This window comes from Engystomops pustulosus, chromosome 6 (genome assembly GCF_040894005.1).
Source record: "Engystomops pustulosus chromosome 6, aEngPut4.maternal, whole genome shotgun sequence".
Lineage (NCBI taxonomy): Eukaryota > Metazoa > Chordata > Amphibia > Anura > Leptodactylidae > Engystomops > Engystomops pustulosus.
In genome coordinates, this window is record NC_092416.1 from 83,272,548 (window position 1) to 83,292,706 (window position 20,159).

General features: G+C 46.8%; 1 protein-coding gene across 2 annotated transcripts in view; it reads right to left on the reverse strand.

Moving 5' to 3' along the window:
• MBOAT7 (membrane bound acylglycerophosphatidylinositol O-acyltransferase MBOAT7) overlaps positions 1–20,159 on the reverse strand; it is a 43,280-nt gene extending 23,121 nt beyond the window's left edge. Inside the window, exons 1-2 of one of the 2 annotated variants that reach the window (XM_072156823.1) lie at positions 19,712–20,159; positions 150–235 (exon numbers count right to left, since the gene is read on the reverse strand). In XM_072156823.1, the coding sequence (XP_072012924.1) occupies positions 150–225 (76 nt within the window). In that variant the 5' untranslated portion in view covers positions 226–235; positions 19,712–20,159. Of the gene's footprint in view, positions 1–149; positions 236–5,149; positions 5,376–19,711 lie in introns of those variants that run through there. The other variant, XM_072156822.1, reaches the window with a different exon arrangement.

Sequence of the window (20,159 nt, forward strand, 5' to 3'; positions counted from 1 at the left end):
TTCAAGATGCTCAGAACAGTGAAAGTATCAAAAATCCATATTTGACCCATATTAGCCTCCAGGAGACATCAGCTCAATTCACAGATTTGTTTAATTTTGAAATATAAAGTGAAGATCTTTACTTTACTAGAGAACAGACATGAACTTACTTGCATGCTTGAAGAGAAATCCTATTATTACAGAAAACAGCAGCACAGCAAGATAGGTTATCTCATCTGGGGACATGGTCACCCTCCTACAAAGAAAGTAGAAAATCATGGTTAAGGAACTACAAGAAAGTAAAGTTCTTACCAACATCAAACTAATTATAGCCTCTTAGGCTGCATTCACACTGACGTGTTCCCTCCGCACTGTAGCAACGCGGGCACACGTCTGCGCCAGGGAGAGGAGGATGGGGTGAGCACCCCTCTCCAAAGAGTAACATGGGGCACGGCGCCGTATTCCGAGAAAAGATAGGACAGGTCCTACCTTTTCACGGGGAACGGTGCCGCACTTGTGCAGCACTGTACTGCTCCAGTAGGGCGCCGTGCGCCCATTGCAGTCTATGGGGGACGTATATATGCCGTATATACGTCCCCCATATGGCAGTATGAATGCAGCTTTACACCTGTACAGACAGTGGCATCTGGCACACTTGGAGAGAGACAGCCCAAACCCGGTGTACCAATAATATATATACAGGCGGTCCCCTACTTAAGGACACCCGACTTACAGACAACCCATAGTTACAGACGGACCCCTCTGCCCCATGTGACCTCTGGTGAAGCTCTCTGGATGCTTTACTATAGTCCCAGACTGCAATGATCAGCTGTAAGGTGTCTGTAATGAAGCTTTATTGATAATTCTTGGTCCAATTACACCAAAAATTTTGAAACTCCAATTGTCACTGGGGCAAAAGAAAAAAAATTGTCTAGAACTTCCATTATAAAATATACAGTTTCGACTTACATACAAATTCAACTTAAGAACAAACCTCCAGACCCTATCTTGTATGTAACCCGGGGACTGCCTGTATATATTATTATAAATTACGACCCTTATCTCATTAATATGTATTCATTATTATTATTATTTATAGAGCAGATCCATTGCATGGTACTGTACAACTGATAAGGGATTCATATACGTTACATTAAAAGGGCTGTCCAACTGTTATAAAAATTTAGCAGCCGGCTGCGGAGGGCTTATTAAAAAAAAAATAAAGCTTTATTCACCAGCTTCGACATTCCCTGTGTTCCCTGACGTGGACCATTGGAGCCATACCCCTGGTCGTTTTCAGAGGCACAGAAGCTCCACTCTGACAACATCCGGGCGGCCTGGCATGCCCACCCATCCCCTATCCCAGCACAGTATCAAGAGTAGCAAAGGAGGTGAGTAAAGCTTTATTTATAAAAAAAAAAAAAAAAAAAAGCTTTCCCCGTTGTTAAATTGTTATAACAGACAGGCAACCCCTTTAAGACAAGAACAAATAAAAAATTACAATGATCAGGAAACAAGTATAAGGAGGTAGGACATAATTTGGAGTTACAAATTTTAATGCAGTAAACTCTCAGGTACCCTACTGGGTAGACTAGTCCAAATTAGGACCAGACCAGTCCTCTGTTCTGCCCAATTTCTGTCTAAATCTGGAGTAGTTTAAAGGGGTTTCCCATGAAGGAAAGTTAGGGCCTAACTTGCTGATCAGTGGGGGTCTCAGTGCTGAGACCCCTACAGTTTGAGAAAACGAGGGCTCCGTTGAACCTTCTCCACTAATCTCTATGGAGCTGACGGAAATTGCCGAGCGCTGCACTCCCAGATCTCATCTGTCATGCACGTTCATCTGCTCCATCAACCTAACGGAGTGACGAGGGGTTAGTTGATCTAATTTTCTGTGGAAAAATTATAAATGATTAGGCACACTTCATTTTTTGGGGCACACATTTTGCTGTGAGACCATGCCCATTTCAAGTCATAAAAGTGCCTAAAGATTGTTGAAAATCCTTAATAAATGGGACAGCAGGCATTTTTAACGGTAATATTCTGGCGCAGATACATCTACCTCAATATAAACTGCCTCAAAGCTGATCCTCAAGTAGATGTAAACATTGAAGTGATCACAGTGGTCAGTGACAGCGCCATCACTGATCTAATGCCGATAGCTTATCTTTATGATAGAACATAGTAGAGACTTTACCTCACCACTTTTTCTTTATGGTAAACATGTATTTTTACAGGAATCATTGGCAAATGCACGTATACTGACAGCATGTCTGATTCATCAGTTGGTATGGTAACGTACATGCAAATTTACAGCACTGCAGACTTCATGGTATCAAATACAGAAAAAAAAATCAGGATCTGCTCCAACTATTGAAACTTTTGTGGAGGTCAATGGAATACTTGAATGTTTAGTGTCTCTCCATATGGTAGAATCGCCTAAAACAGCTGAGCCATGGTACACCTGGTCCTAGGCTGAGACTGAAAAGTTGGGGACCATTGAAAAAAAAAAAAAAAATCTTACATTTTTACCTACCCATGCAGCAGTCCTGTTCTCTCCTGCAGCTGTGTGCAGATCAGACGCCACTGCTGGCTTCAGAGCCACACAGTCATGACAAAGAAGAGGACTGCTGTTAGGGAAATGTTAAGCATCTGATCATTTTTTCACAGCACCACAGAGGTTGGTGGGGTTTTGTAATGGGGGTTTGTAATGGGGGAACTGTAGAGAAGTGGGGACTGCAGAAAGGGGACATTTTAAGGTCATGGGAGGACCCTCAAAGTCAGCATAATGAAGTGAGGGAGCTGGGGACTTTGTCTAGGCCACTAAGAGGAAGCATTTTAAAAAACATGGGGGCCAGTAAGGGGGAGGTGTACTTGTTGGGCACACAAGAGATTGGGCTTAGGTACAAGGCAAGGATGCAACACAAATTTTCTTAATATCCCCCTTCACCCGACTGGAAAATTATTTCCCCGTAAAGCTAAAAAACATTTACGGACCAGTAACCCCGAAGCACTAATTTTTACAACCAAAATGCTTCTGGTAGTGGGTGGGTTTGTGAGTAGTTTCTGGATCATTCCTTTAAAGATAGCAGTGGGGATGGTGATAGTCTGTTAAAAAGCAGGCACTGCCACGCAGAGCCACTCATACTGCACCCAGACATACCTTTATAATGTCATTATTATGACATTGATGCACACAATTTTTGCCTTCTGGAGCTCCATTCTGACATGCCTCCCCACTGTCATCCCTCACATCCAAACTATATGAAAAAAAATCAGACACCGCTAGGCTTGCTGTCTAGCCGATGCATGTACAGTGAGCTTGCCTACCCAACATATGCGCAGTATTTGAAACAACGGGGACACAGACCCAATGTTTTCACTACTCCCATAGAAGCGAATTCAGATGGCTTCACACACCATCTCTCCTCATCATTTGCCTGTTACTGCCAGAGATATTATCATAATATATTATTGTATACTATACATTACATTATGATTGTTTTATGGCATAAATTTCGAAAAATTTCTATAGACCACCAGTACCCGCCAAATGCCAACGTATCCGCCTTTTGGCTGATATATGGCAGGGTGTGAGTTTTTATGTTGCACTGAAGTCTAAAAAAAAAAAAAAAAAAAAAAAAAGAGATACTGCACCTTGTGCATGTCAGTTTTTTTTTTATATACTTGGACATCTTTCAGGAGAGATCCAGAATCTGATAATAGTTAATAGGGCAGTGATCTTGTATTATTTCAGTGTTGCATCTTTGTGTGTTGTATGAAATGAATGTTTGCGGGTTGGGCAGTCTTTTTCTGTGGTCCTAGGGTTGTGTGGGCAGACTGATAAAACACAAATCTCAGCTTCATTGTTTTTTGCCAGAGAATTATCTACGAGTTGCAGAAACCCTGCGCTTTTTCCTGTGGAATATCCGCATTGTAATATATTAGCATTGTAGGGTACAGGATTTATGTCAATCCCATTTACACAGCGCAGAAAAAAAACATGCAGAGGAAATTAATATTTTGTATTAAAAATTTACGGTAGGGAAAGCACAAGACCATATTAAAACGTTCATGTTCAAATGGCCTTGAAAGTTAGGAAGTTTTAGTTTAGTGTGGGATCCCCATTCCACTTTCTTGGGGATTCTAGGGCATAGAGTGGATTGTTAGTAACATTTTAGGTGGTGTATAGCATTGACCTGATCAGGAGTAACATTCTAAGTGGTGTGGGGCAGTGACTGGAATAGGAGTAACATTCTAGGTCAGTGGTGGCGAACCTATGGCATGGGTGCCAGAGGTGGCACTCAGGGCCCTTTCTGTGGGCACCCGGGCCATCGCCCCAGCACACCAGACAGAACTCAAAGAATCTTCCTGCAGTTCCAAGCAACTTAAAAGATGCTGCTTTCAGTCATATTTTGATACTTACTTCGTTACTAGGGACTTTAGGAAGAGGGAGAATGAGTAGACAGGGGCGAATTATCTTTGGAGAACCTCCTGCCGCCCCCACGATTGAACAGGGAGCAATAAGTTACTGCTTTAATTTTTGGTTGGCAACTCACGATAAATAAGGGGGGATTGGGGTTGCAGTTTGGGCACTCGGCCACTAAAACGTTCGCCATCACTGTTCTAGGTGGTCTGGGGTAGAGAACCGGTAAAGTAAACATCTGGATGCAGTTGTGCTGTATACAAAGAATCCATTGAAACCAAACAGAATGTACAAAAAAAAAAAAACACTGTAAAAGATGCCAAACTTTAAATGCAGCCGGATCTCAAAAATGTCTGCAATGTTGTGTAAAATCCCTTTAATCTTGTAGTGAACTGCATGTCCATACAAGACCTGATCCTTGATCTCATACACATGACACATGTGTGATTGGTTATGATCCCTATAGATCCTCACCTGTACATACATGTACATGAAAAGCTGCACAGCTCCCCCACCCCATGGAGGAAAGTCACAGGTTGGAAATCTCAGGACATTCAGTATATAAGGTACTTTCATCTAATGTATAATAGATATTCTCATTAGGGGGGGGCGGGTCTTGTCCACTGATGTTCCTCATTGCCAGAAGCAGAGCTCTGCACAACTTGCTGTGACATGCCTTCACCTGTGACACTACTACACCAATGCAACACATGTGCAGCTGTGAGGAGCCGGGAGCAGGCAGCTTACCTTCTAATGGATGCCTAGAAAGCACAGCAACTGGAGGCTGAGACTGTGCGCCCAGCACCATTCATTACACAGAGGAGGAACAGGGAAACGGAACCCTGTCACTGCGGGTCTACAGCGGGGCGGCTCCTAGTGGCGGTGATGTCAGGGGAAGGGGCGGGGCTTCCCACACTACAGAACCGTGCACAGAGCAGGAAGCAGCAGCGCCAGTGTCTGACTACACCTGTGTGACTGTGTGTGCGGAGGGGAGGGAGGGAAGAAGGGGTGTGCCCCACTCGACTGCATTATATGGGACTGAATGTTGTAGGGCTGAAGGGAGTGATAGTTTTACATGGAACTGCACATTGGCTGCTGAAGAGGTTTACGTAACTCCCAACTTTTGGGCAAGAGAAAGAGGGGCAAAAAGTCATTGAACCACACGCAAGCATAGTATAATATCGACCATAACCCTTTAAACAGGACCTGTCACCCATAATTTCTGCAATAGGAGCCGCTTACCAAAGTAAACAGCTCCTAGTGCTTAAACAAACACTGCAGTGCTAGAAGGATAGCGTTAATGGAAACCTTCGGCAACGCTATCTAACACTAAGGACCGCCCCGCTCACTCCATAGGCTGGCGGTGACACCCCAACACTGCTTGTACTTCGCCGCAGTGTTCCTTCTAACACTGCGGCGTTTGTTTAAGCACTAAGAGCTGCTTACTTCCCGGTGCCGGAATTATGGGTGATAGGTCCTCTATAAAGAGCGGGCCCTTGTGTGTTTTTTCATTTCCATTTTTCCACTCACTACCTTCAAAAATCTATAATTTTTTTTTTTTTACACGTAAATAGCTCTGTGAGGGCTTGTTTTTTGCGTAACAAATTGCACTTCATAGTGATGGTATTTAATATTCCATGCCATGTACTGGGAAGCTGGAAAAAATTCCAAATGTAGTGAAATTGGTGAAAAATGTAGTGAATTGGTCAAATAACATGTCTACTTTATTCTTTGGGTCGGCGCGAATACGGGGATCAGGGCCGGCTCCAGGATTCGGTAGGCCCCTGGGCAACAGAGCAGTGAATATTGCAAGTTAATATACAGGCGGTCCCCTACTTAAGGACAACTGACTTACAGACGACCCCGTTGGTAAAGACGGACCCCTCTGCCCACTGTGACCTCTGGTGAAGCTCTCTGGATGCTTTACTATAGCCCCAGACTGTAATGATCAGCTGTAAGGTGTCTGTAATGAAGCTTTATTGATAATCCTTGGTCCCATTACAGCAAAAAATTTTGAAACTCCAATTGTCACTGGGGCAAAAAAAATTGCCTTGAACTACAATTATAAAATATACAGGTTCGACTTACATACAAATTCAACTTAAGAACAAACCTTCAGAACCTATCTTGTACGTAACCCAGGGACTGCCTGTATATAGTCCCTCAGTTTTATAAATGAATGTGGCCAGTAAATAACAAATAATGAAAATTACTTCCCCTCATGCAGGTCCAAGGCTCTCACTATCCTCATCATCTATTATGCCATAAGCTTCAACGCAGCATATTCTGTGCAGCAGAGACACAGGCGGCATGCAGTCGTCAGCCAGGCAGCATCCTGCAATGTGTACAGAGACATTCTGATGCAATTGAGTTTATAAAAATGTATACAGTTGTCTAAGTAATGCCCTTTGTTGAAACTGCAGTATTTTATATAGAACATTGAATTAGAAGTCCAGCTTAGTTTATCTGCTGGCCAGTCAGCTATTCTTTAAAAACAGTATAACCCACAGACTGGCAGCGATGTGTTTTATGACCCTGTTTCTCTGATTTAACCTCTGATCTCCCGCTGTCTTTCCCGGAAGATCTATAACACTGACACTTCTGCAGGACGGCACATGGTAGCATGGTGTGTTCAGCTCTGCTGCTTGTAAATTATGCTGCTTTCGGTAATGCTCCGAGCCCGCACTGTGCCGTAGAGCAGTGCAGCTGAGTGAGTGCTCGGCTGTGGAATTTCACAACACTGACTGCACGCAGCTCAAGTGTGTTGAAGCTCAAGCAGTACACGTATCTCACCCCACTGATGTTTGCCGGTGAATGGACTCTTTCCCTGCAGTGAGTGTCTGTCCCGGTCCTGCCCTTTTACTGAGCAACCCCCTTGCTCTGCAGGATCACCTGCCGAGCAGCCCAGTTGAGAAGCGTCAGTGAGAAGAGTGCCGTGGGCCCTTCTGGAAGCTGTGGGCCCGGCACTTGCCCGGGTATGCTGGGTGCTGACGCCGGCCCTGACGGGGATACCAAGTTTGTATAGGTTTTCAAATGTTTTCATATATTTACAAAAATTAAAACCTCCTGTATAAAATTTTTTATTTAGGTTTTGCCATTTCTGGCGCTAATAACTTTTTCATACTTTGGTGTAGGAGCTGTGGGTGGTGTCATTTTTAGCGAATGATGAAGTTTTCAATGCTACTATTTATAGCAGTGATTTTCAACCAGTGTGCCGCGACACATGGTCGGGTGTGCCATGGGGAAAGTTCCCCAAACTATGGTGCCCCCTGTGTTTTGTTTCCCGGCAATGCGCAGCGATGTAAAATGAGAAATACTATAGTCATGTGGCTGGAGTACTACAAGTACCAGCTCATATGCATGCTGGCACTTGTACTCTGGCCTCATGTCTTTCCACCATTCCTGCCAGGATATCCCTTTTGTGTTTATCGAAACAGACCCAGGTGAGTGAGTAAAATAAATTTAGAATCTATATTATTAACTATATGTATAATATGACTGTTTTAGTGTCATTTTGTGCTATTTTGGTTGGTGGTGTGCCCCAGGATTTTCTAAGTATAAAAAGTGTGCCGCGGCTCAAAAAAGGTTGAAACTCACTGATTTATAGGATGCAGGGGATACCTAATGTGTTTATTATTTTTACTGTTTATTTATATTTATATGACTTCTAGGGAAAGGGCGGTAATTTGAATTTTTAGGTGTTTTTAATTTTTTAAAACTTTTTTAATTTTTACTTTTATTATTTTACAGACCCCCTGGAGTTCTTTAACCCTGGGTTATCTGGTTGATCCTACCATATACTGCCATACTACAGTTTGGCAGTATATGGGGATTTGCCGCCTCATACATTACACTCCTCATACATTACAACCAATCGCCACTCCCTGATGACATAACTGGGAGCGAAGGTCTTCAACAAGATGGCTCCACACATGCGCCGCAATCTCTTTTTTTTAAAAAAGTATTTATTTTTGCAGTTTTTTGAAATTTTATACAATTATAATAAACAAAACCATAGAACAAGATTGTCTGTCACATATTTCCTTCCCCCCATTACAGGATTATTAAGCAACAGCCATGGTAACAGTCAGGTTCTTGCTGCGTTTCAAAACTAACTGAGGGGTATTACACAGTAAATGATAGCAGGATACTGCAGCCAGACATCTTGATACAACACAAATAACTGTTTACACATAGACAATCAGTCACACACACACACACACATACCAGCACGCTCAGTCTCCTTCATTATGGTGAGAAGCTGATACCACACGTGATTATAAGGCTGTATGGGGAGTCGCGCACCATCTGGACCAGATGCGATCAAACTTCTGGGGACACTTCCTGTTGGTATACAGGGACCGGTAGTGGGGAATGACACTGTTAATGAGTAATATCCATCTTTTTAATGGAGGGGGCTCCTGGTCCTTCCAAGTCATCACCACCACTTTTCGGGCGTAGTATAAGACAAACCTAAAGAAAATTTTGTCATAGTGGCCATTGACAACTTCATTTATGATGCCGAGGAGATACACAGAGGGAGACATTAATCGTGGGAAATCAAAGTGTAGATTTAGGAACTCCAGCACTTCGGACCAGAAGACAAGAACCCTAGGGCAGGACCAGACACAATGCAGGAAGGATCCGACTTCAGCCTGACAGCGAAAGCAAAGATCATTAGGCATTGCTCCCATACGGAATAGTCTAGCAGGGGTGAAATATACTCGATGGAGGAATTTAGATTGGATCAGGAAGTCCCTCGCACTCACTACAGATGTGAAGTAGGACAGTTCGACCTCCCTCCAGTCATCATCTGACAGGTCAGGGATATCTTGTCTCCAGCATTCACGGGCTCTATCAAACGGTCTGGACTTTTGCTCTTGTAGGAGAGCATAGCTCTGAGTGAGTGGCTTAGGGAGGTCCGGGGTATTCATCAGAGTCTCCAGTTTGGAGAATTTCACTGTCAGGCTGAAGGAGCCGAATTGGGCTTTGAATGCGTGTCGCAGTTGCGTGTAATGGAAGTTGGCCGTATTGGGTACAGTAAGTCTCTCCCTTATCTCGTTAAAGCTGAGTAATTCTGCTTCCGGGGATAAGAGCTGACCTACAAATTTCACCCCCGCCGCCCCCCACATTGTCCAGCCTGGGAGGGAGAGGAAGTGAGAGAGCCACGGATTGAGCCACAATGGAGTCCTAGGCGAGAGAGGGGGAGAGCTGCTTAGCTCTACCAGGGATTGCGCCCTACGCCAGCACACCGCTATCGTACGTAGGGGAAGTGGGGTATCAGATGGGGACTTATATCTGTACAGCAGGTTTGTAAGGGCTTCGTAGGAACCTACCAGGGCACCAGCCAGTGCAGTAGCTGCATTACCCATGTCTATATCTATCCACCACTGGGCATATACTAGCTGGGAAGCCAGGTAATAAAGATACAGATCCGGGGCAGCCAGTCCACCCCAAGACTTGGGAGCTTGAAGCAGCGCTAAACTGAATCGCGGGGCACCACTCTGCCAGTAGAAGGACCTGAGAATGCCGTCTATGCGTTTAAACAGGCTCTTAGGAAGCAGTATAGGACAGGCATGAAAAAGGTATAGAAATTTTGGGAGAAAAATCATTTTAAATATGTTAATACACCCGTACAGAGACAGGGTGAGAGTGGACCAGGCTTTTAGGCGCGATTCCGTTGCAGCTATTAGGGGTGTAATGTTTAACTCCGTATATGCCTGGACCTTGCGTGACACCTGGACTCCCAGATATTTAAGGGTGGACACCACCTGGACTGGGACGGGGAGGGAGCGTACCCCTACATCAGATAAGGGAAAGAGGGACGATTTGTCCCAGTTAACCCGGAGACCTGAGAACCCCCCATAGCATTCTATCAGGGACAGAAGGGATTCCAGAGAGGGGCCCAAGGTATACAAGTGTATCATCAGCATAGAGAGATACCTTTTCAATAATAGTACCTCTAGTTATGCCTATAATGCCCTCAGAGTGGCGGATCGCCACAGCAAGGGGTTCAATGGCGAGTGCAAAGAGGAGGGGAGATAGTGGGCAACCCTGTCTAGTGCCCCTGGCCATAGGGAGAGTAGGTGAGATATTAAGATTAGTCCGTACCCTAGCCTTGGGCTCGTTATACAGTAGTTTAACCAATGCTGTAAATCGGGGGCCAAAACCCATTCTAGGCAAAAGGGTCCACAGATATGTCCATTCCACAGAGTCAAACGCCTTACAATTGTCTAAGGACAATATAAACCCAGGGTCTGAAGACTTCTCTGCCTCTGCAATGTTCAGGTGTAGCCTTTGTATATTTATGTCAGTTCCCCTCCCTGGCATAAAGCCTGTCTGGTCCGGGTGAACCAAGGATAATATTACTTTGTTAAGCCTTGTTGCCAGAATTTTTGCTAGTATTTTAACATCTGAGTTTAGGAGGGAAATTGGGCGGTATGAGTCGGGAAGTAGCGGGTCCTTACCAGGCTTAGGAAGAACTACAATAAGGGCCTCTCGCATGGAGTCAGGGAGGGAACCGCTGTCAAGCGCATCGGAGTACAGGCTAAGAAGATGGGGGACCAGAGTCTCACAGTTATCCCTATACCACTCACCTCCCAGCCCATCAAGTCCAGGTGTCTTACCGGGGGGCAACGATTGGATGGCCAGTTCCACCTCCTCCGCCGAGAGCGGAGCATCAAGCTCCGATGACTGTGCCTGTGTGAGCCTCCAAAGTGGAAGACTGTCAAGGAATCTGGAGATCTCGACGGAAGAGGCGGACAATCTGGAGCTGTAAAGAGAAGAATAGTATTCTGTGATCAATGCTCCGTTACCATTGATAATAGAGGGAACGGAAGCACAGGGGCGTTCAGCCCGCAATAGATACGCAAGCAGCTTCCCGTTTTTATCTCCGAATTCAAAGATGGACGCCTCCCTGGCTAGCAGGCGCTTGCTGGTGCGCTCCTTCACTAGAGCTAGATGGTTCCTCTGCGCCTGAGCCCAAGTCTTTTTATTCCCCGGAGTAGGTTTCTCTAGATAATCCTTTTCTGCAGTCACCAGTACAGCCGTCAGCCTTTCCTCCTGCGCATTTAAAGACTTCCTATGGCCAGCTACCCCCGACATGAATGCTCCCCGCACCGAGGACTTGTACGAGTCCCAGACTAGAAGGGGGTCAGGATGGGTTGAGTGTACATCCCAGAACTCGCTGTGCGCTGCCCTAACAGTACTCTGGACCGCTGGGGATGGGAGCCAGGCCGGGTGCAGGCGCCATAAGCGGGAGTCGCTGGGGGGGCCTATAAGGAGACTGATGAGCAAGGCGGAGTGGTCTGATGCACTGCGCGGGCAATAGGATACCTGATCAACGTGCTGCATCATATCAGGGGAGACAAAGGCCAGATCAATCCGAGAGAAGCTCTTATGAACAGAGGAATAGAATGAATATTCTCTCTCTTGAGGGTGTTTACTACGCCAAACATCGGCGAGGTCTAGAGAAGTGAGCCACTCATTCAGATGGGCCGGGCCACTTGTGCGATCCAGGGAGGGATTAGGGACAGCATTGAAGTCACCAATGCAGAGTAACGGGCTTGGAGGCATAGCAGCCAGTTTACTGGATATTAGGTGCAATACAGCTGGATCAAAGGGAGGGGGGACATAAATAGACGCTATAGTAAAGGTAAAGCCCCACAAGGCGCAATGTACGACCACATAACGGCCAAAGTGATCCGGCGCTACCTGTATGACCTCTATGGGAAGTGCTTTGGATATGAGTATGGATACTCCCCTGGCATAAACAGAGTAGGAGGAATGATAACCTCTAGCCACCCAGGCCCGCTTCAGAGAGAGGACCTTCTGACCCGTAAGGTGTGTCTCTTGGATACATACAATATGGGGGGCCTGACGCTTAATGACATCTAACATCAGAGCCCTCTTGAATTTGGAGTTAAGTCCCCTCACATTCCAACTCATTACCTTAAGTGCAGACACATCAGCGGAAGGGAAAAGGGTGTGGGGAAGGAGACGTGAGCAACCAAGCATTCATCCCTTCACACCACAGAGACATAGACAGACAGACAACAGTGAGCATTACAAATATAACCAGAACTGTACTAACAATCCCAAGAATACAAACCCCCTGTCTAACACCCTAACAGCAGTAGTGTAGACCTATACCCATTAACAGTCAAATAGTAGAACAGTGGTCCCTAACTCAAGACAAACCTACACCATTTGTCCCAGGACCTTCAACCCTTAATGAATAGATGAGCAGGAGGTTATTAGGCAGCCATATTTAGAGAGAACCAAAGAGGAGATAGGGGAGGGGGGGGGGAGAAAGGAGGGAGACGTAGGGAGGTAGTGGTAACAGGGTGAGGGGGGAGGAGGGGGGGGAGGGAGAAGGAGGGGAGGAGGGAGAGAGGGAAGTGCCATATGTGGCGCACTGGTCAAGATGACCAAAAAGAGAACGCAAATCAATCACAGGGTACATTTGTGAGGCACGTAATGTGTAAACAAATATTAGAAAACTGTAACAGTGATTTGGGACCCCTAGATAACTATTCAGGACTAAGTCCAGTACTGTCATTGCATATCAGATAAAAGGATATGAATCCAGTCACACAGGAGGTGCGGGCCTCCCAGCAGGAGCCCGAGGGGCTGCATCAGCCCAGTGAAGTGCTTCGGTTGGGCAGGTGAAGAATCGAGTCTTCTGGCCGTCCACAATTCGGAGCTTGGAAGGGTACATCATGGAGTATTTATACCCCTTGTCACGGAGACGGGCACGGACCTCGGTGAATTGTGCGCGTTGTTTCCTGACCGATGCAGAAAAATCAGGGTAGAAGGACACTCTGCTGTTGGCATAGAGAATTTCTCCCTTGGTACGGACAGCCCTGAGGATAGAGTCCCTGTCCCTAAAGTGCAGCAGTCAGGCCAAGAAGGGTCTTGGATTGCCCCCTGGAGGGCCAGGGCGGGATGGCACTCGATGGGCCCTTTCCACTGTGAAGAACGGGGAGAAGGTATCTGCAGGAAGCATATTTTTGAGCCAATTTTCAAAAAAGGATACAGGGTCAGACCCCTCCACTTTTTCGGGGAGGCCAACCACTCTGACGTTGTTCCGTCGCAGGCGGTTTTCAAGGTCATCAGCTCTGTCGATGGATGCAGACATTTGGCGCTGAAGCTCTCTGATCTGTGTCGGCATAGGCCTCTGGACATCTTCCACCTCAGATATTCTGCGTTCAGTTTCTGTAATTTGCTCTTTAGCTTTGTGGACATCGTGTCTTAAAAGAACAAAGTCCTGTCGCAGCTCATCCACCTTGGTGACCAGTTTGGATTGGCACCCGTTAATGGCCGCCAGCACCTCTGCAAATTTCCGATCCAACTCCGTGGCCGCGTCAGACGGATCAGCACCCTCTTCATAGCTTACAAGCTGTGGCGGGCTCTGGGAGCCTTCAAAGAGGGAGGGAGAGGAGTTTGGGGACCCCTGAGGAGAGCAGGGCTGTGTGCGGGAGAATCTCCCCAACTTTTTGGCAGCGTTTGACTGTATCTGTGCAAGAACGGCTTGGGATGTGGAGCATTCCTGCGCATCCAGGGGTTCCAGGGACTGCAATGGAGGATCTTCATGGACGGATTCATCATCCGATGGAGGAGCAGACGCCCCGGACGCTGCTTTGAGCAATTTAGCCGTCTTCCTCCGATTACCCATGGCGTCTGGGCAGGGGGGGGCCAGTGATAAACAATCAAGGAGCCTAGCGTCCAGTAGTTAGCAGAGATACAGTCCAAACCCACGTGGAGTATTGCAGCGGCACTGCAAGGGTTAATATAAAACAGAACCCAGGAGTAGGGGATCACTGGGAGTATGGAGGACTCAGTGCTGGGCTGCACAACTTGGGGTCCCCAGGGCAGAGGTGGGCAGCAGCAGGGGAATTACTTCCCTACCTTGGTCCTGGCTCAGTCCGGCAGTGTCAGGGTTAACCCTGCGCGCCTAGGCCTCAGGCAGCGCAGGGGAGTCCCACAAGATGGCGCCTCCAGCAGGATGCAGGGCTGGCTGGAGCGCTGCCGCGGCACCTCCGGTGGTGGGAGCGGCGTCTCAGGCTGCAGGAGAGAGGAGGATCTCCCCGGCGATCGGCACAACACTGTGTACCTGCCGCTGCACCGGGCGGCTAGGATCGGGCCGCCGCGCGGGTCACGTGGCCGGCTGCAGGGAAGTGTGGGGGAGCGGCGCGGAGTCCGCGGCCGCCTCCAAATCGGCACCGGTGGACAGCGACAGGTGTGTGGGGCACCACGGAGCAGAAGGGAACGGGCAAAGGTGAGGGATGGCTGCCTTGGAAGGGAGATGGAGTGTCGGGTCCCGCAATCTCTTTGAAGCCGCCGGCAGCTTTGCTGGCGACGATGTGTTACTGGTAAGTCTTTGCTGGAATATGTAGCAAAGACTTACCGGCTATGAAGAGGGCTCAACCCGTGACCCTATTCCATGCTCCCGCAGCCGACCTGTGATATTACGTCATGGGTGGATAAAGGGTTAATGAGGCCTGAGGGGGTGGTCCGTAGGGATGTGTTGTTTGTGAATGAGCCGGCTCTAAGAGCTGGCTCTTGTTCACGAACAACGGGAGCCGGCTCGTCTTAGTGAGCCGATGGCTCACGTATCCCCGCCCGTAACTGGCTCATCATGCCCCCTATAATACGATACAATGGGGTGACTGATTGTATCTATTATATACCGATTAAATATTTAATAGGGAGCCGTACAGGAGCCAGAAGAGACGCTCTTCTTAGTGAGCGGAGCCTAATGAGACAGCTCACTAAGAATAGCTGTAATTGCCATCACTAGTGGTCCGAGGAGGCGGTGACCGCTGAATGAAGCCTGGCAGTCAGCGCCTATGGTGTGGGAGGGGTGGTCAGGGGAAGAAGCAGTGCCTTGGACCGCCCCCTCATGAATATGCCAGAACGCTGTAAGATTGATCCGGCGTTCTGAGGTTATGGAAGTGCAGTGTTTAACACTGCTATTACTGGGGTAGCGCAAGGAGTTGCTTACTTGCTTACTTTAGTTTTTTTTAGAGTGACAGTTAGAGTTAATGGCCCCCACATAGTGTAATGCCCCTTTACATTGGCAACCTCCCTATGGACCCGTATAATATCCCCTAATGCAACTCAGCAATATATAAAACTGCTCTTTCTTCTTATCCTTTTTTTTACATTTGGTTTTGCAATTTTATTTTTTTCTCATCAAACTTATACATAATACTATCTGTACTCCTCACATCATGTGGCCCCTGTTCTCTATCTTCTGTCTCTTCTATCTTTTACTGTGGCCCCCCTATCCTACATTCTCCCTTATTGTTGCCTCCTCCTGTGGCCCCTGTCATCCAGCCTCCTACTGTGGCTTCCTGTTTACCAGCCTCTTCCTGTTCTCCAGCCTCCCACTGTGGCCTCCTGTTCTTTAGCCTCCTCCTGTGGCTTCCTGTCCTCCAGCCTGAACCTGTGGCTTCCTGTGTTCAAACCTCCTCCTCTCATCCAGCCTCCCCCTGTGGCCTCCTGTGTTCAAACCTCCTCCTGTGGCCCCCTGTGCTCCAGCCTTCTCCTGTTTTCCATCCTCCTCCTGTGGCTTCCTGTCCTACAGCCACCCCTGTGGTCCCCTGCTCTGCTTCTTCCTCTTGTGGCCTCCTTCTGTGCTCCCGCCTCCTTCTGTGCTCCTGCCTCTATGGCCTCCCTATGCTCCAGCCTCCTTATGTGGAATCCTGTGCTCCAGCCTCCTCCTGTGGCCTCCTGTGCAAGTCCTCCTCCTGTGGCCCCCTGTCCTCCAACAGCTTCTGTACTCTCACCTCCTCCTGTGGCCCCGTGTTCTCTAGCATACAACTATGGCCCTGCCCCTTATCCTCCTCTTCCTGTGGTCCCTGTGGTTATTACACAAAAAAACCTCTTTGACTTGCCTTTCCTCGTTCCCAAGCAGCAGTAACTTCTTCTCTGACTGTAGCTTGGGGGAGGGATAGAGCTTCCTCACATATGTGAAGGAGTCATGTGAGGAGGTATCAGGAGCTGGTCCCGCCTCCAACTGGCCCCGGACCAGGAGGTGGCAGGACAAAGATGGGGAGAGAGGGCAGCCCGGGACAATCTCCCAGCTGCCCGGGATAGAAGGACAGCAGCCAAAAACCGTGTCTGTCCCACTTCTTTGATTTGTCTTAGGGGGTGATCTGTTATTTTTGCACAACTTTTTCAAACATTTTTTGGGAATAATTTTGGGAAGTCTGGTCTAATTTGAAGACGTCAACAACCAGATTCTGGTTATAAAGCAGGTGCAATACAGAAAAACTCAGGCCACTTTCCCACTTTGCATTGTTTGTTTAGTTTTTACTGCATTGGAAATATGCAACAGGGAGGAGCTTTACCAGAACGCATATGTGTTTCCACAGGGCACGTTCATACATGGCATTAACACATGAAGAGAGGAGATTTGCCTAATTACATTGAACGACAGACATTTAAAAACAAATACACTGTGAGAAATACACCAGAACCATCCGGATGACACTGGCACAGCAGAGCACATACACTCACCGGCCACTTTATTAAGTACACCATGCTAGTAACGGGTTGGACCCCCTTTTGCCTTCAGAACTGCCTTAATTCATTGTGGCATAGATTCAACAAGGTTCTGGAAGCATTCCTCAGAGATTTTGGTCCATATTGACATGATGGCATCACACAGTTGCCGCAGATTTGTCGGCTGCACATCCATGATGCAAATCTCCCGTTCCACCACATCCCAAATATGCTCTATTGGATTGAGATCTGGTGACTGTGGAGGCCATTTGAGTACAGTGAACTCATTGTCATGTTCAAGAAACCAGTCTGAGATGATTCCAGCTTTATGACATGGCGCATTATCCTGCTGAAAGTAGCCATCAGATGTTGGGTACATTGTGGTCATAAAGGGATGGACATGGTCAGCAACAATACTCAGGTAGGCTGTGGCGTTGCAACGATGCTCAATTGGTACCAAGGGGCCCAAAGAGTGCCAAGAAAATATTCCCCACACCATGACACCACCACCACCAGCCTGAACCGTTGATACAAGGCAGGATGGATCCATGCTTGAGTCACTGTTGCCTTTCTATCAGATCGAACCCCAGGCTGCCCATTCTCCTCTGACCTCTGGCATCAACAAGGCATTTCCGCCCACAGAACTGCCGCTCACTGTATGTTTTTTCTTTTTCGGACCATTCTCTGTAAACCCTAGAGATGGTTGTGCGTGAAAATCCGAGTAGATCAGCAGTTTCTGAAATACTCAGACCAGCCCTTCTGGCACCAACAACCATGCCACGTTCAAAGGCACTCAAATCACCTTTCTTCCCCATACTGATGCTCGGTTTGAACTGCAGGAGATTGTCTTGACCATGTCTACATGCCTAAATGCACTGAGTTGCCGCCATGTGATTGGCTGATTAGAAATTAAGTGTTAATGAGCAGTTGGACAGGTGAACCAAATAAAGTGGCCGGTGAGTGTATATTATAGGTTCAGAAATTTCATTTATGTACTAACATATAATGTAATTTCATCAAACTATTAAAAATCAATTCATACAATTATAGTTAAAGTGCTTTAGTAATATGAATCTTAGTGACCGGATACATTCCAACATTTACACACATTCAGCCCTTAACAGACTTAGGCTACATCCACACGTTCACAGCATAACGTATGCCGGCCCGGCCGTAGCTGGGGAGGAGGGGGGAGGAGCGCTGCTCACCCCTCCCCTCTCCATAGGAAATTGTGCAGCACATCTCTTTTGCGGGCGCCATAGCTGTCTATAGGGACCAATATCCGGCTGCAAATTTGTGGCAGGATATACATTCCTCAGTCATGTGAATGCGGCCTGGCACAATTTGAAACAATCATTTGGTCATTTGCCATTTTGTACAATACTAAGCCATTTTTTATTCAGATGCAATGGTCATAGGTGTAATATCATGGTCCATGTGTGTCTTCACTGCAATATCTTAAGGTCCCCAATGATAGGTGGAGTCTAAATACTTGTGCTTCCCAGGACCTTGTCCATTTTTGGTCAGTAGAATTTAGATTGATAATGTAAAAATGCTAAATAATAATTGCACAACTTTATGTACATTGCTAGTCTGTTGGAAGCATATGGTACACAAGATTGAACCCCAATGATTATATGACAAGTGAGAAAAGAAAAGCGCTCAGTGACAAAAACACTTCTACAAGAGCATGTACTCTCAATATTATTGAGAATGGCTTTTGTCTCTTCTCCATGCTTGTTACCTGATACTGTATATACTTGAGTATAAGCCAACCCGAGTATAAGCCAAGGTACCTAATTTTAACACAAGAAAACTGGGAAAACCTATTAACTCAAGTATAAGCCTAGAGTGGGAAATGCGTTGGTCACAGCCTCCACCAAGTATATAGCCAGCCAGCCTGCTAATGCCCCCAGTATATAGCAATTCAGTTCATGCACTCTAGTGTAGAGCTAGCCAGCTCCTGACCCCCAGTATATAGCCAGCCACCACAAGCCCCCAGGATATAGCTAGCTAGCCCATGCCCCCTGTATATAGCCAACCAGTCCCCCAGTATATAGCCAGTCAGCCCTGTCCCCCAGTATACAGCCTGCCCCTGCCCTACCGTATATAGCCAGCAGCCCATACCCCCTAGTAAATAGCCAGCAGCCCCTGTCCCCAGAGATCAGCATAACAGAGCAGAGCAGGTCTCCATTCCCCCTGAACTTTCTGCTAGTGGTGGGAATTCCGGCTCTTCTGGCTCCTGAATGCCTCCCTATAAAATATATAATAGGGAGCCGCAGGACAGTCAACACCCCCACGCCATTCCACTTTTAACGCGATTGCATCAGGTTAAGGGGGCATGGTGAGCTGGATATGGGCGGGGTTAAGTGATCCATCGGCTCATTGAGGTGAGCCGGCTCAGGTCGTTCACGAACAAGAGCCTGTTTTTAGAGCCGGCTCATTTGCAAATGACACATCACTACTTTCTGCTGCTGTTACATAGGCAGAAAGCAGCTGGGGGGGCATGTTCTTCTCATTGTAACAGGCTGTGAATCTACAGCACTGAGGGGCTCTGTTAACACCCCCAAAGCCCTTCTGGCTCATAAGCATAATTTAAAAAGTTGTTTTTACGAAGGAGGGCATGGATAACAAATAAAAGATTACCACAGTCACAGTGCATGTATCTATTAGTGTTTATCATGCTAGATGTGGATGGTAGATATTCTTTAATTAGGAAGTGTAATGCCTAGTGTGGTTCCTTAGCACCATCAGGAGGTTATGTATGATGATTTTGTCTTGTGTTTCTCCTGTCCTCACCTAATTCATTCCAGGGTCAACATCTGCAAAGAGTTTGTATGTTCTCTCCGTGTTTGCGTGGGTTTCCTCTGCGTCCTCCGGTTTCCTCCCACACTCCAAAACATACTGGTAGGTTGATTAGATTGTGAACCCCATTGGGGACAGGGACCGATGTGTTAAATGTCAGGGTTGTGCTTTTGGTCTTGTCATCTTTGGATTTATTTTTTTTTTCCTGAAATTTGGCACATTTCACTTTAAAAAGTTCCTACTCCTGCTGGCTGAAGTGGCTTTGCACAAATATTTGCTCAAAAATGTATAATCACATCCATTGAATCAATCATTACACATTTCACCAACCCTAAGGCCTCGTTCAGATGGCCGTTGTGGCGACGACTTTTACGTTTTGTAAAATGAAATGTTAACATCATATAACTAATTTGCTATGTTGCTGTGGTTACAGGGTTTATTG